Source organism: Hippoglossus hippoglossus, chromosome 10 (genome assembly GCF_009819705.1).
Source record: "Hippoglossus hippoglossus isolate fHipHip1 chromosome 10, fHipHip1.pri, whole genome shotgun sequence".
NCBI lineage: Eukaryota > Metazoa > Chordata > Actinopteri > Pleuronectiformes > Pleuronectidae > Hippoglossus > Hippoglossus hippoglossus.
Window position 1 is genome coordinate 7,542,936 of NC_047160.1, and position 15,846 is coordinate 7,558,781.

Genomic DNA, 15,846 nt, shown 5'->3' on the forward strand with positions numbered 1-15,846 from the left:
ACAGCTGTTCTCCGGCTGACGCTGAGCAGAGCTCTTCCTCCCAGTGTGTGCATGTGTGTGTGTGTGTGTGTGTGTGTGTGTGTGTGTGTGTGTGTGTGTGTGTGTGTGTGTGTATGTGTGTGTTACATATTCTGTGCTACTTTGTCTGACGGAGTTGTGAGGGGGACTGAAATAAGAAGGCTGAGTTATGAGAGAAGGAAGGAGGATATCAGTAATAAAGCAACTCCATGGTTTGGAACGCCAACTATGAGCTTAGCTGTCCCCCGTCATGCCAGATGCAGAACACCTCTCCAGACACACACACACAAACCCAAACGCTGGTGCATTTCTAACATACCCCTCCCTCACATAGTCAGGGGGCTGTGTGCATAAACAATTACTTTCTCACACACACACACACACACACACACACACACACACACACACACACACACACACACACACACACACACACACACACACACACACACACACTGTCACATCTGAGCTCCTAAAATAACCGATAGCTCCAAATTGAATTAGCCGTCTCATCTGATGTGTCTACTGTACTCCCCAGTGGGAGTGATCCAGTGGGATGAAGTGGCTGATTTGAGCCACTGTGTGATCACAGGGAGCGGCGAGGAGTCCAGCTAAACCTCCAGCCTCCGCTCCGTGAGTAGAAACACAGAGAACGAGGGCCCTTCCTTCCAGGTCCCTGGTGCCCACAGCTGCCAGGCACCATCTCAAACAGCGGAAGGAGGCAAACAAATAAACCCCTAAAGCTCCAAACCACATCTCATACGAATTTCTATGCGGTTACAACACCGTTTGAATGGCGGCCAGGGGACAATTAACTTTTTTCTCCTCCTGTGTCCTCTGACATGGCAGTGGGCAGACATTCTTCAGGGCTCTGAAAGAACGATTTGTCACTGTCGACAGCGGCACACTGTACTGCCGTGCCAATTAAGCTCAAGGTGCAATTCGATACAGCTTTTATATACACTGCGGATAAGAGGGAGGGCGGGGGGCATGCGCGTCTGCATTTGTGTGTTTGTGTGCGGGATGATTGAGTGGGGTGTGTGCGCGCCCTGTCCCCATGTGTGTTTGTGAGAAAGCGAGAGACAAAGTGGGAGCGCATTGTGTTGGTGTGCTTTACAGTGGCAATAATGTGAGTGAAAAAAATCCCTCAAACCAGGGGGCGGAAAAAAGGGTCTTTCTTGCTAGTTTAAACACTTCGACATGAGCAGCACCACAGAGGGGCCCTGTTCTGCAGGCTTTAAAAACAATCCATTGGGGACTGAACACTGTGCAAACTTAGATCCCCTACACTCCTACCCAGGGCTGCAGGGACTAATAATATCCTGGTATAATTAGTGATGAACACCTGTGCCTGTGTGTGTGTGTGGAGCAAAGTATAGACAGAGTGAGTGAAAGAGAGGAAAACGCAGACAGGCGTAATCCAGATTCAGCAGTCTTTGTCTTTTTCCATTTATGGCCTTTTGGGGAGGAACAAGGACAGTGGACAGGAAGGGAAAATTAGCCAAATAGACGGATAACGTCTGGCTAAAAATAGAGCCACATCCCGGGCTGTGATTAATGTCACCAATGTGGGCCCTTGAGGCTTTCAGTGGAGCCGAGCCCTCCTCCAGCTCATCCATTTTTAAGGCTATCACTCCTCAAAGGACATCACCTCGCTAACGTACCCCTGCTAGCTTTGTCGTGGCCTTATGAGCTCAAGTTACGACCGAAGGGAAGAGGTCAACAGTCCAGCCATTGATTGGTTACACTGAAGTCTCTGCGCTAAGAATGAGCCGGCTGGGCGGTCACATGCAAGTCAACGACACATTCAGGCCTTAACTTTATGTTCTGTTTAGAGCCCTGTCCTCAGGAGAACAGAGGAATAAATACTTACATAGTTTTTAGGGGGAGCAGACGTTTGTTTGGATCCCATTTACAGGTCAAAGGGGCTGAAGTGTGTGTGTGTTTGCATGCATGTGTATACTGTGTTTGTACATGTGTGTCTGTGTGGCATGTCTGTCTGTGCAGAGGAAAACAGGGAAAGAGTGGGGGAGACAGTCTGGAGTTTTGTTTTCAGCAGCGCTCGGGGCCTGAGGCTTGTCGTTTCCAGCTCACAGTTGTCACAACAAGCAAACTATGTCGAAAAAATTGCAATTGCAGAGGAAAGACACATTTTCTAGCACACAAGTGCAGGTGATGATTACATGACACAGAAACTCACAGGAAATGGTTCATTTGTGCTGTGTTGTATTTACAGACATTTCTTAAATGCAGCTGAATCTGAATTTAAGTTTAGATTTTTGATTAAGAGGCATAAATAAATCAGAATTGCTTTTAGGAGATGACGCACATCAGTAGCCAGTCGAGACATTATTATGACCCTTCTGGTGAGTGTGTATACCTTCATGGTCCAGTACAGTTTATTCAGTACATGTGTGCTATGCACAAAGGCCTTTTTTTGGTCAGATAAGTATGTGGAATGTTAAGTCTCCAAACACAGGTGCTCCTTATGAAATGGGGAGAGATGGTTTAGATTGCTGCTACACTGGCAGACGATGTGTGCACATCACACACCTAAGCTGGTCAAATTTGATCTAGGTTTTTAAGATTCAACAGCTTAAAAGATATTATGGTTTCCGAAGCAAAGCAAATATTTTATCACTCGTTTCATCTCTGCAGAGCAAACTATTCACTTGCATATTAAACTCAGCAAATTTCGAAGTCGAGGGACTGGAGTGTGCATGCGAGTGTGTGTGTGTGTGCAATCCTCTGTTGGGAGCTGCCCATTGCAGCTTCCGAGACAATGGTTCTGTGAAAACATGATAGGAGCAGGACTGATTGGGTCTTATCTTGTAGAAGGCAACAGATAAGGAGCTGGATTGTAACTATTGGCTTGTTGGTCATATTTTGTAACCTCTGTGACTCGTCCAAGGCTGTTTGACCCGGAACGTTGCTGACTGAGAGCTGGGAAGGGAGCGGTGCGGGATGCTTCTGTCCATGGGCTGGAGGGAATGTGACCGTCTGCCTCCACACCCACAGGCTGACCACAGGGGCGCTCGGAGAGGCTGGGAATGTCAGGCCAACACAAACGGGACGCCTGGAGGAGGCCCTTCCCCTGGCCTTAGCAACAGCATCGCTCTCTGAGCCGCACTGGCCTCCCAACCTCCACAGCCCTCACTGTTATTCTAGGCTGAGGGACCCTCCCACAAAGAGGGCAAGAGTGTAAGACAGGGACATGTGACGCCACAGAGGACAGAGGACACAAACAGAGATAATGGAGTAGGAAAGGTACAGAACTGATAAGAATGGGGTTAGGAGACTAAATTAAGCAAAAAAAGAAGGATAGAAACTGATGGCTGAGTGAGTCTAAATCTGAAAAACTGAAACTCTAAACTGAATCGTGAATGTGCTGCTTAGCTCTGATAAGAGGAATATACACAGCTGTCAGAAGGGAAAGGAAAAAACCCTCCCAGACACTTTGTAAATTGTTGCTTTGTGGGACAAGCGAAAGTCAACGCCTATTAATTAAGTTGGTCAGTGAGGGGAAGTGGTGTCAGTGAAGGGTTGACTAGCATGTTGAACCCACTGGCCTCTCGATACGTTCCTTCCTGTAATATATCAATAGTCTCCATTTACAGTGAAAGAAATAAGTACGTAGAAAGTAGGAAGCGAAGGAGCATGAAGAGAAATAAAAGCATGAAACAGAGGCATAAATTTTAAGCGAGAATTCCTTGCAGTGCTGACGCTGTGAGGGTGGAAAGTGTGAGAGAGGTAAAAAACCATAACAAATCAAACATACAAAGAGTTGATTCTGTGCTGAGGGCAAGGGGCTCGTTCAGGGTGGGGAGCTCCGCCGCGTACAGAGGAGGCCTGTGAACCTCGGCAGCTAGGAGGTCGGTGCTGACGGAGGGTCAGAGGTTGGCAGGGAGCGCCGGTTGAGGGTGTTTCTTCAAAGATTGGACAATGGTGCTTCTTATCAGGGTGAGAGAGAGAGAGAGAGAGAGGCAGGAGTGGCCGCGCACGGAGCCAAGCTGATGACCGGCAGGTCAATGTTTGGCCTGGGGGACATCCTGGTCCTGGCCATGCAGGGAGCCTCTAAGGAACACATTCTTCGGATGCTATCTTTATCTTCTAATAATGAGGAAAGCTGACATCCCACACAGATCTGTTTACACTCTCCTCCTGGGTCCAGCAGTCAGTCCAGTGAAGGAAATGTAGCTGGCAGATTGAGACTCGTGTTTGTTGTGCAAATATCTCTGCCAACAAACAAGCAGAATTTTCCCTACATTCCTGTCACAGAGAGGCAGAGTGGAAATACAGCCAAGAGTGACAATTTGGCCGGTCTGACTGTACATACGGCGAGCTCCTGTTGAGTCTATCTCAGCCCTTTTTAGTGGTTAGCCTGTGGTTTCCTCCAGCAGCTCAGAGTCTATCGACAGCAGGACTCCTGCAATGTTCGCTGCATTGTTGAGTTACTTTCAAGAATGGGCTGGAAAAACAGAGCCAGAGCATGCGGCAGTGAGAAAACACTGGATAGCGCGAGAATGTAGGAGGGTGCAGGTGAAAGTAGAGGGTTAACATGTAAAATGCAAATCACCCTAAACCCTCAACCAGGCTTTTAAGACATTCCCACAAAATGGCTGCAGTGTGTCACTGCGGCGGCAGAGCAGCAGGCCTCGAGAATGGCCCTGCTGTGTGCAGAGTGTTTGTGGACTGTGGCTGAGCTGATGGACACGACCCAGGAACGGGCCTGGAATCAATTTAGTGCGTCCAAAAAGTGCCTGTGAATGTAAATAAAGCTCTTGGGCAAACAAACGCTTTTCCGTGAGGCACACACAAACACAGAAAAATGCACGGGCTACAAAATGAATCAAACACTGCTGGGCCCCCCTCATGTACATGATGAGAACCCAGTCGGCACTGTGCGCTTGTATCCACAGAAATTAAAACCAGGGCTCTTCTTCCTGCCTTCTGGCTAATCTTAAGGGTTTTATCCCCGGACTGATTTGAGAAAGCTCCATGGCGGAAGACCAACAAGGGTCCAATAAGAGGGTAATTTCATCCCCCTGTTCCTCTCCTCCCTCTTTTCCCTTTCCTTTCTCATCTTCCCCTCCACTGCCACCACATTCAGCCCTAAAGCTGGCGACACACGGGGCCCTGTGGCTGACTCCAGTAAGAACAAGAGTGAGAGACTGCAGCTCATACTAACCAAGCCTGTTTACACAGATGGTGGCAGGCTTCATTATTTTTGTGAGGGGCGTGGTGGAGGTGGGGAACTTGGAGGATTGGCTGAATTTATAGAGGTTGTTTATAAGCTTGAGGAGGGACAGGGGCAGGGAACATTGGGTCAGAACATTTCCAGTGTGTTACACATTATCAGCCTTTCCACCACCAACAACCATCCAACCTCTCAACACCTCCTCAGCAGTCATTACTTCAAGTTAACCATTAATCATCTGAAACGTAAACAGATTATAGTTGGCTAAGATTAGTTTTTCAGGCAGAGGATGAGAATGGCAGGTATTTTTTTAAATAAACATCCTAGGAGTGATTTTCAGGGAGGCTGCAGATCACACCCGTACACTGTATTTCAAGATGGACAACACGTTTCTATTTCCTTTGACTATCCCAAAAAGTCTCACGTGAAAGCTGCCATCTTGTGTTGATGAGGTAATTTGCGCAGTAGCGATCAGGGGAGGGAGCCATGGTAACGAGGTCCTGTCGATACACACGCTTTAACAATCACAAGTCAGTCTCAGCTGTCAATCATGATGTTTCACCCTGTTTCTTAAAAATCGTCTCGTCAAATAAATAATTGATAAGGCTATTAATTAAAAATTAACACTTGAACTTACACCAGTCTTATAAGAACTACCTAAAATGACAGAAACATCCTTGTGAAAAATGTATTAGACGTCTACTTTGACTTTTTAGTTTTGTCAATGTCCTATTCAATCACATGGAGGAGGCATGGTTTATGACCTATACTGCAGCTAGCCACCAGGGGGTGATTGAGATACTTTGGATTCCGTTTTGGGGAGCCGTCATGTCCATCTTTATATTCTGTCTGTGTACTCCTCTTGTATACGTATCAAATGATGTATCGGTGAGCCTGTAGCACAGTGGCACTTTAAGCTAAATGCTAACATTAGCAATGTAACGTGCTCACAATGACAACACGCTGATGTTACGCAGGTATAATGCATACTCTATACGTTCACACAATGTTACTTTAATACAACTTTGACTGCTGTTAGAGTTGAGTCCAAACATGTGACCCAACCATAGACTGTATATAGAGATGAACAACACATATCTCTACTTCCTCCCACTAACCAGACATGAAGCTAAAATATTCTGGATATAAACACTGCAATCTTGCGTATTTACAGCTAGAGTTTACACAGTAGCGATCAGAGAATGGCAGTAGCAAGGACCCGTTGATACACTCAAACAATCACAATCACAATCAGTCAGTCTCAGCTGTCAATCATGATATTTTTATATGACAAAATAACTAGTTAAAACCAAACTTATCAGAAGGTTGAACACTTGAACGAACATGTGTTAAGAGCAACCTAAAATGACAGAAACCATATTTGAGAAAACGTTTTCTGGTGTGTACTCTCATTTCTTATTTGGTCTCTGTCCCAGCTGTTAACATAGAGTAAGGGGGGGTTCATGATCTATCTTGCAGCCAGCTACTGGGTGGTGAATGAGACATTTTGGCTTCACTTTAGGGGAGCTGTATTGGCAGGTCATGCTTATACTTCTTTCAGTGTTTTTATTCTTTAATTAATAAAAATTTAATTAATCCGAGATTTGATTCATTTTTAATGCTTTTATTTGTTTTTATCTAATTTTGTATGTATTTTTTACTTGTGAGGCACTTTGTAACTTAGTTTTGAGAAGTGCTATATAAATAAATAATTGGCGATTTCCTGCTGTGTCAAACAGGGATACCGAAGTCTGCTTATTGTTGCACCTTGGTATCATCTGGCTCTGCTCGCTCTTGTAGACCACAGAGGACATGTGGGCACCCAGATTCCACCGCCATCCAAACACCTGCGCACATCTGCAACGCCTGAGCACGTCTCCCTCTGTCTCACGCCAACCTGTGGCACGCAGGCCCTCTACCTGGCAGCCACATGTGGACGACTCTAACTGGGCACACATTCATGAGTGCAGTAGCTCATATCGTCAGCTCTCTGAAACTGAAATAAGGAGGCAACAGAAATACATGGCGGACATACCCAGAGATGCCTGAGCTAGTGTCAACAGTGTCTGGATTATGGCAACTATGATGAAGACATGTGGCAAACACTAATGTGGAGGACCGGCGCCGTGTGACTCACCTATCATGTGCTGAGGGTCGGGGGTCACATCTGCAGTTAATTAACATACCAGGTTGTCCTATTGGCAGCGCTTTTTGCTGTTAATTCCACCCTCATACAAAGCGAAGGATGTTTAGGTTTCACAGTGTATCAACCTTTAGAGTTATCAAAGGTGTTTTTGTCTCTTTCTGTTCTTTCCCCGCATTCTTTCATCACCTTCTTCTTTCTTTTACTCGCCCCTTTGTTCCAGCCGCAAAATTTGTAGCAGAACTGAAAGGTGAGCCCAGCCCACCGTCTCACCGTAAGCGGCGTGTTTCACATTACAGGAATATTTCTACTTTGTATTTTGCTAACCCCTGGCGATAATAAAACGCTCACAAGCTTAGAAAAAAAGAAAGAAAGAACAGCTTTCCTCCAGAGTGCTTGCAGTGACCAAACGTCTGAGCACAGGAGCATAACAACAGGTCTATTCACACGGCTCCTGCTGAGTGCGGCGAGGTACAGCGCACAGCAAAGGCCCGTCCAGCTCAGCGAGAAAACACACAAGGCAGAGCTCTGGGCCGATCCCACCAACTGTTGGCTTTCAGACGCTCGAATGTTTCCAAACTGCATCAAAAACCCATTTTAACATGTCACTTAGTCGAGCAGTTGGATGTTAAAACTCTTAAGTCGCCATTTCTATAAGTGGATTAGAATTAAGAGGTCAGCTCCTGTTATAAAAATTGACATTTCTGTGGTTGATTCCACCTTTTCTTTATGTCAATCATTTTCTTTCAAGAAGGAACCCTAATGGTAACTCTAAGACTAGTGAAGCGACGTAATACACTGATTAAATGCACCATTTCAACCGGTTTTAACTGGTTTTAATGCTGAGGCTGATGTCTCACCACGCCGCCATTTATTTCCCACAAGAGCTGAAACTCAGCTGGAAACAAATGATTCACCTCGACGCCAGGTTTTCATGTTTCACAAGGGAAGCAGCATTGTAAGACTGTACGGTGAATTACTCACTGTTTTTGTGAGGCTGCAGTCTGAAAACACTGCAGTACACATTTGAAGCAAGAGCAGCAGAAGAAAAAAAAATGAAGCAAGGACGAGTGAATGAAGAGAGGCTTTGAGAGGAATCTGTGAGCAGGTTTGTGAGGAGACGGTGGCAGGCGCTTTGAGCCTGACACAGAGGCTGTACAGTCTGAGGCCAGGTGTATATGAGAGCATCGGAACACACAGGTGAGCCCTCATCCAGTGTGAAAATACTCTTTTCCACTGGTTAGAAAATCCAGTAACACCCACTAACATCTGGCTTTTGTCTATTCACTCCTGGATCAAGTAGACACTGGTTTTTATCGGCTCCTGCTCTGAACATCAGCGATGGAAAGATGACACTCGGCTGAACGCACGAATTTCTTCTTTATTTTGTCAGTTTAGATGCTGACTCTGCACCTTTTCGGGCGACGTTAGGGCGTTGATGGATAAAAAACCATGAACGTTTGTGTCCGTATTCTTTGGAACAACGTGCAACAGGACTGGCAAGAAAGTGAAGTGGGAGAACGCCTCAGTTTCCATATATACGTTCAAGATGTCGCACATGACTCACCGGCGAAAAAAACAGAAAGGCAAACTCCTTCACTGGCAATGGTAAAGGAGTCAATCGCAATACCCACATTTAAAAAACCTGTGTGAACCCGCTGATTTTGAAAAGGCCAAAGACAGCATCACAGATTACAGCATACACGACAACTACACAAAGACAAACTTTATACTACTTGTGTTACTCTCATTAAGAATTCAGGACAGCCTACATGTCACCCTTTACTACCTTATGTTATTCCATAACTGTCAGTTACATAGGCTTGTTCTAACAATGTGCATATGGTGCAACAAGTGACCTCAGACAAATCATTTGATTATCTGACCATCACTACTATCTTACAATGTTGTCATTGATTGCTGTGATGGTGATCTACCAGATGAGCCGTGAGCCTGGAACACACTGGAATACAACAGATCTCCCAGCACTCAAATTATGAGGAAAATTTAAGTATCCGACACATCCCCAGAGGTCAGAGCACAGATTGTATCTGATGTTTGAGCTGTAACTAGTTCGATGCCTGGCTTTGAGCCTGGCTTTTGTGAGTTGGGGGTGGTGTGTGAGGGGGGGTCCCACTGTCCTGGAATAGCTCTCCTGGCCTGGAATTCTCTCGGGAATGTGCAGCATGTGTGTGTGTCTGTGTGTGTCTGTATGTGTTGTGGGTGAGTGGCGTTAGTGATCATAAGGTTATGGAATCTGTGGAGAGAATGAGCGAGGACAGATCAATCATGATGCACGTTTGGGAACATCCTCTGTGTGGTCAGCAGGTTGACAGCTGGACTGTTGGGGGGGGTTCAGGTCTGCCTCTGTCCTGTCTGCACCTTGTTGTTGTTGTAGCTCCTGTCACCTTTCCCCAACTCCTCTCATCTGTGTGTGTGTGTGTCTGCTCCAGGCTTTGTGAAAACAGATCTGCCTCGTCCATCTCGGAGCAGCAGAGCACAGACAGGCAGCCCATTAGGCCTCATACTCTGTAGGTCGACCTTTGAACTCCAGTCCCCTGTTTGACCAAAGTGGGCTGAGCGGACGTGCTAGGTCAGCATTTCTCTGGGTCATCACAGGCTGTCAGTGGCTATCTGTTTATCAGCCAATGAGCAGGGACTCCACAAGGTCTGCAAACATTACTGGCTTGTGTACAAACAGGCGCAAACAGGCCTATATGTGCCTGCAGACGCAGTGCCACACTTAATGTGCTAATTCACAGGAAAATAATAGACATACTCAGGGTACTGACGTTGACATTAAGGTCAGACTATAAAGGGAACTTTAAATTCCCACAGTGTCAACCTTCAGCTGCCTATAAACCAGAGGAGACAGTGTCTTTTCAAATGAAAACATGGACAATCTCTGTCCACACGAGCGTATTTGCTTTGTGTCCATACTAACATGCCTGAAAACACATATAATGTGGCCGCTCATGTGCACTGAGCATGCCCACGCCAGTGTAAAAAGGACATGGGAACTGTTGCAGATTGCTAAAATAATAGCTTGTCTCCTACACATGTAAACAGTTGTATCATTGTAAAATCCAGAATTTAACTGTATAACAGCTGTTAGCAAAGACAACAGAGTCAAAAACACTTGTAATTGATTATTCATGTTGCGTTCTACACTGGTAGCCGAGGCTAATGACGGTTGTTTTCTTCCAGGAGGGGGTCATGTGATAGGAGGCTGAAGTACCAGCGAAGGCTACATTGAGACCAGATAGATCCAATCAACAAGCAGTAGAGCAGCAGTGTTTTCAAACTTCTCAGTTTTAGCAGCTCTAAATCTCCGGAGTAGTGTGGATGCCATGCGCCATGCATTTTCAAATGAAAATGTAGTAGAGTAGATGTAGCCTTAAAGCACAGGTAAGGTAAGGTAATGTGCTAATTCACAGAAAAATACAAGACATTTTTGGGGTTATGAGAAAGAGATTGAAGCCAGTCTATAAAGGGAACTTTAACTTTCCACAGTGTCGACCTTCAGCAGCTAGTAAACCTGAGGAGACTGTGTAATGACTCAGGGTCTTACTCTCACGGCCCGGCCTGCTGGAAGTGATGGCCCTGCAGGATTCCTGCGTTATCCCCAGGTTCCTGCTCCCGCTCCCTGCCTGACAAACCCAAATCTCTGCCACAACACCCCGGAGAGGAGGACTACTCCCAGCGCACTGTTTGCTCAGCTGCGTCGGCTTTGTGTCTGCGTATGGAGCGATCAAACCCCCTTGTTCCTGCTCCCTGTCTGTTTTCTCCCTTTTTTCTGTTTGGTTTCTTTTCTTCCAACAGTTTGTAGCTTCATTTGTTCTATGTTTGGCTTTCAGGTAGCACATCTGACATTTCTCATGGGATTGACAGCGCGGAGGTCGAAAGGTTGAGGTGAGGCGGCTACCTGAGGAAGTCTCACTTCTCCTGCGGCATAGTGTCACGGTGGTGTCAACATGTACAGTAGTCATGTCAACACCTCTCTGCTGTGCCCACGGCCTGTGTTTGGACTGTGATGGCTCTGACTCACTGCGGAAGCAGCCAAATCTATTCATGCACTCACCACTTTGAAAATAAATAGCTCCAATTTGGTTTGCAGGCTTAAAAGTAAACAACTTAATAGCTTGTGCCCAACATGTTTTTCTCAGCCCATCTCATAAATGCAATTTCAAGTAATTTGACGTTATCAACTTATGCAGCAGCTCATTTGAAACCACACACTCTGCAGTTAAAGTTGATTTTGCGATACAGTTTCAATCACGTGCTTCCAACCTGCAAAAATGCGCAACCGTTTGCGTCTCGGTGGGGGCCCCAGCCCTGACACTCCAGTGCATTCGTCTTCATCGTCACAGTCACCGCTCTGGAATCCCTCATCCCCATCATCACTCCACCCGTCCACTCCGCCACCACGGGACCGGGCTCTCCAGCGTTTCTCAGATACCGTCACAAGCCGCAGCAACTGTGGGACAAACAGGAAGTAGTTAAAGGTAATGACATTAAAATCCTCTTAGTCGCTCTGTGAATCATTCTGTGGCCGGAATGTGCCTGTGTGCATTAATGGTTTAACGAAGCTGTGAAAATAAGTGAGGGTTGCCTCTTGAACTGACTGTGCACTGTGTGATTATAACAGTATGAGGGGAAATTCCAGACAAAAACACAGCGAGATCTAACAGTGCTGGTTTTTGACAAACTCTAATTATAATCACCAGGCAGGAAAACCGTTTCGTTATCGGTGCCAGTTTTGTTATATTTGTCCAAACGTGATTCATTCAAAGGGCTGTGGCTGTGGATGCATGTAATTTACTGGTAGAAAAAAGAAACAGTGGGGCAAGCAGACTGGTATGATTGTGTTGTTTTTGGCAAACATCAGTGTCCTGAGTGGTCGAGTCAGGGCAACATGGATACAATAATATCACATAACACACCCTGCCCCAGTGGACACTAAGGCCCCAAGATCTAAAACAAGAAAGATAATGAAAGGTAATGATGGAAAAAAAGAGATGTTAATGTTTGTAATATTCTGACACTTTGTGCTTTTACTTTTAAAATCTTATTCAAATCATGTTTTCGATTAGAACCCTCTCTTGCGAGGGAGACAAGGTCAAGATGCAGCATGAAAAAGTTACAAATGAAACAAAATCAGGGAACAGATAAGTCAAGTCTTAAAAACAAAAGACAACAACACACAGAAGCCGACAAACATATAAAACAAGCAGAAGTGTTGAATTTTCAACAGAATATAACCTAATTTGCAGCAGAATCTTAATGCAGTTTGGCCTCTGGGCTGTAAAAGCACTCGTTCTTGTTCCCAATATTTTCCCAAGTGATTTGCAGGAGCTCATAATGTGTTGTGCAACACATACCACCAGTGTTTATGGAGAACTGTGGTGAACTAATCAAGTCATAAATAATAAAATAAATGTTGAAGAGCTAGAAAGTAATTTCATAAAAAGTCTTATAGTTCCTCTGAACCAAAAATAAAAGGATGGGAAAAAGCAAACTTTACATACGTTCAATCAATAAAAGTGAGTGAAACGTTACAAACTGAAAAACGTTGTTCACAGTAACTTTTTCATTGTGTAGTTTTAGAACAACATTGATGAAAAAGAGCGATCCTGTCTTGTATCCACGAGTGAAAACATGTGAGAAGGTTTGCAGACAACCCGTCACGACTGCTCTCTGACCATCCTTCAGTCTCCGCAGCATCACACATGATTGAGAGCCCTGCCAAGCTAACAGATGTGCTAAATTCCAGCCGCCTGCCCTGTGAGCCTCCTTTCATTTCACCGCGCTGCCTCCGCCTTGTTTTTTTTTTATTGATTTCCTTCCTATCTGTATACGTCAGCCTGCATTTTTTTGTTGTTGTTTTTGCTTGTTTTTGTCTATGGGAGAAAATTGAGTTCATATGGGCTTTGTCTCAGGTCAGCTGCGACATCTGCCTGGGATCTGTGTGTGTGAGACAGAGAGCGGAGGTATAAAAAACCAGAGCTAATCACAGAATTACGTCAGTCAGAGGATAAACAACCCTCTTCCCTCCGCCTGCATATACAAACTCAGTCAATCTGGGTTTTACAAGGGACATAAACTCTAAAGTTTAGAGAGGGAACACACATAAGCCTGTTCCCAGAATGGCTGCCGAACAACCCTCCATTCATTTCGACACATTGCGGCCATACACGGACGATGACCACAACATTTCAAAACCCCTGGTCACTTAGATAGAGGGATGGACCAGTAACTCACAGACAGCACGGCTGGACCAGAGGAACATTTCACCTCCATTTGTGGCCGCATAGCAAAGCGCCACCTGTTGACCGAGCAGAGCCCTCAGGTGTCACATTAAACACACCGTTATCTCCCAGAAACAAACTCTCCCCTGTGACAAATAGGACTTTAATGTACTGAACCATTTTGTTAAAGACAGAGCTGTCTTTGTCGGCATTTGCCAGAGTCCTTTAGAGATTTACTGAGGTGCTGAAATTCCTCTTCATGGTCTGTATCCTGGCAACATCGGTCGCACTTTGGGAGGGGTGAGGCGCCTCGCGGCGCAATTAAAACGCAAACAAACACTTGTAAAGCAAGTAGCGGAAGATGTGGTTCAGGGTATTTTAGAACAAAACCTAAAAAAAGGTAAGCAGAGCGAGGGGAAACAGTGACTGTCATATCCCTTTTAGAGCTGAGACTGGGTGTAAATCACCTCCTGCTAACATACACACCAGCTCCCCAACACATAAACAGACAGGCTGTCCTCTGATTCACTCTGTCCTCACTCACAGACACAGCAGTGCACTGAGCCAATCCTTTATGTGCGTACGAACTTTTGTGCCAATCTCTCAGGTAGATGATATTTCACACGGTGAGTGAAAACTTTGACCTGACAGTGGCAATAGAGAAAACATCAGGGGATCAACAATGCCATTGGATTTTATCCTGTATCCCACGCTTATTTGGCCTATGGGCAAAGGGGAGAGTGCACCTTAGTATTCTCTGCATTTGTGATGTCAAACATGATGCACCAGGGAAAAAAACAGAAAGGCAAACTCCTCTACTGGCAATGGGAAAGGAGTCAAATGCCTTTTTTAGCTTGTTTACCCATGTTTGAAAAACCCACGTAAAGCTGCTGGCTTTGACGTACAAGAGATACAGGAGACATCTTTCACTCGGAGTCGTGTGTATTGGACCGACTGGCGAGCAAGGCTACAGTCGATCTAAAGTGAGTTTTACAATTTGGAATCAAACTCCAGTTTCAGACACACATGGATCATAGGATCAGGAACATACCAGCTATAAATAGTATCAGATGAACAGCAGATGAAAAATATGTTTAAATATGGGGGGTGGCGGGGCCATGCCCATGCCTCTGTGGCTGGGCACTGTGTTTTCTGCCCGCTGGCTGGCTGCCTCTGCCACAGCTGCGGTAGAGGGGAGGGGTGGGATGTATGTTTGTGTCGAAAGTGACGCTGCACTTTTGGCATGGCTGAGCCACAGCGTGATCCGGCAAGAGACTTGATATTTACCACAAGAGGGGGGAAACCTCAAGTGGCTCTAGGCTGGAATCTTCTCCAATTAAAAAAAAAACCAAAAGCAAAAGGAAGCAGCGAGGAAACAAATAAAATAGAAAAATTTTCCAAAGAAATGCTCAGTATGTTTTCCATTAGGAGAAGAAATCTGGCAGTCTCACTATTCCCCTCTCTTTCTCTCTTCAATGTTTTGAGAGTCACATCGGGAGCTGGCTTGGACAGACAGCTGGACACAGAGAACATGTAATCAGTGCAGCTACAGGCATCCCGCAGGCCACAGGGTTCACCTCCCCTTAACACAAAAGCACAAGTCACACCAAGGAAACACGGGCTCAAACGCTGCACACAAAGCCCAAACATGTGGCAGATTGCTCAGTGCAGGCCAGCCCAGACAGAGACACTGAAACCGCAAGTCTGTCACTGCCTCCCACACATGACATGAACTCCACGCAGGGTCACTGTTCGACATGACAGCTGCTACCGAGCCCCAGAGACCGGCCACTGGTTGACCTGCAGCGACAGAAAACAACCTGCCCATCAGCTGGGAGTCCTCAGCGTGAGATCCTACGTCATAAAACATGAATCACAGGCAGAGAGAGAACAAATCTGAAAATGAGCTGAAAAAATGTAATACAATAACATAATAATTTAGAAGTGAATGTTGAAGTGCCCTTGTGAGTAAAACAGGGAGAGGGTGAGGAATGAAGACAGAAAGCCAATAGAAAGAGAGGAGATCTCGTGTGTGATTGGGATCAGGGCCTGTGTTATGTCCTGCTCTCCACGCACAGGACTTGTCTGCACAAGCTGCTCATGACTCGGCCCAGACGGAATCTGCTGCACTGAATGTTTCTATCAATGCCTCAACACATCTTGTCTACAAATCTAATCTAGAAGAACTTGAAGCCTGAATTCCCAAACAGACTTCTGCTTAGCCCATGCTCATAACAAAG

General features: G+C 45.7%; 1 protein-coding gene across 1 annotated transcript in view; it reads right to left on the reverse strand.

The window, feature by feature from the left end:
• gpc3 (glypican 3) overlaps positions 1-15,846 on the reverse strand; it is a 115,475-nt gene that overhangs the window by 4,029 nt on the left and 95,600 nt on the right. The window contains exon 7 of the mRNA XM_034598224.1: positions 11,649-11,835. Coding sequence (XP_034454115.1) covers positions 11,649-11,835 — 187 coding nt within the window. The remainder of the gene's footprint in view (positions 1-11,648; positions 11,836-15,846) is intronic.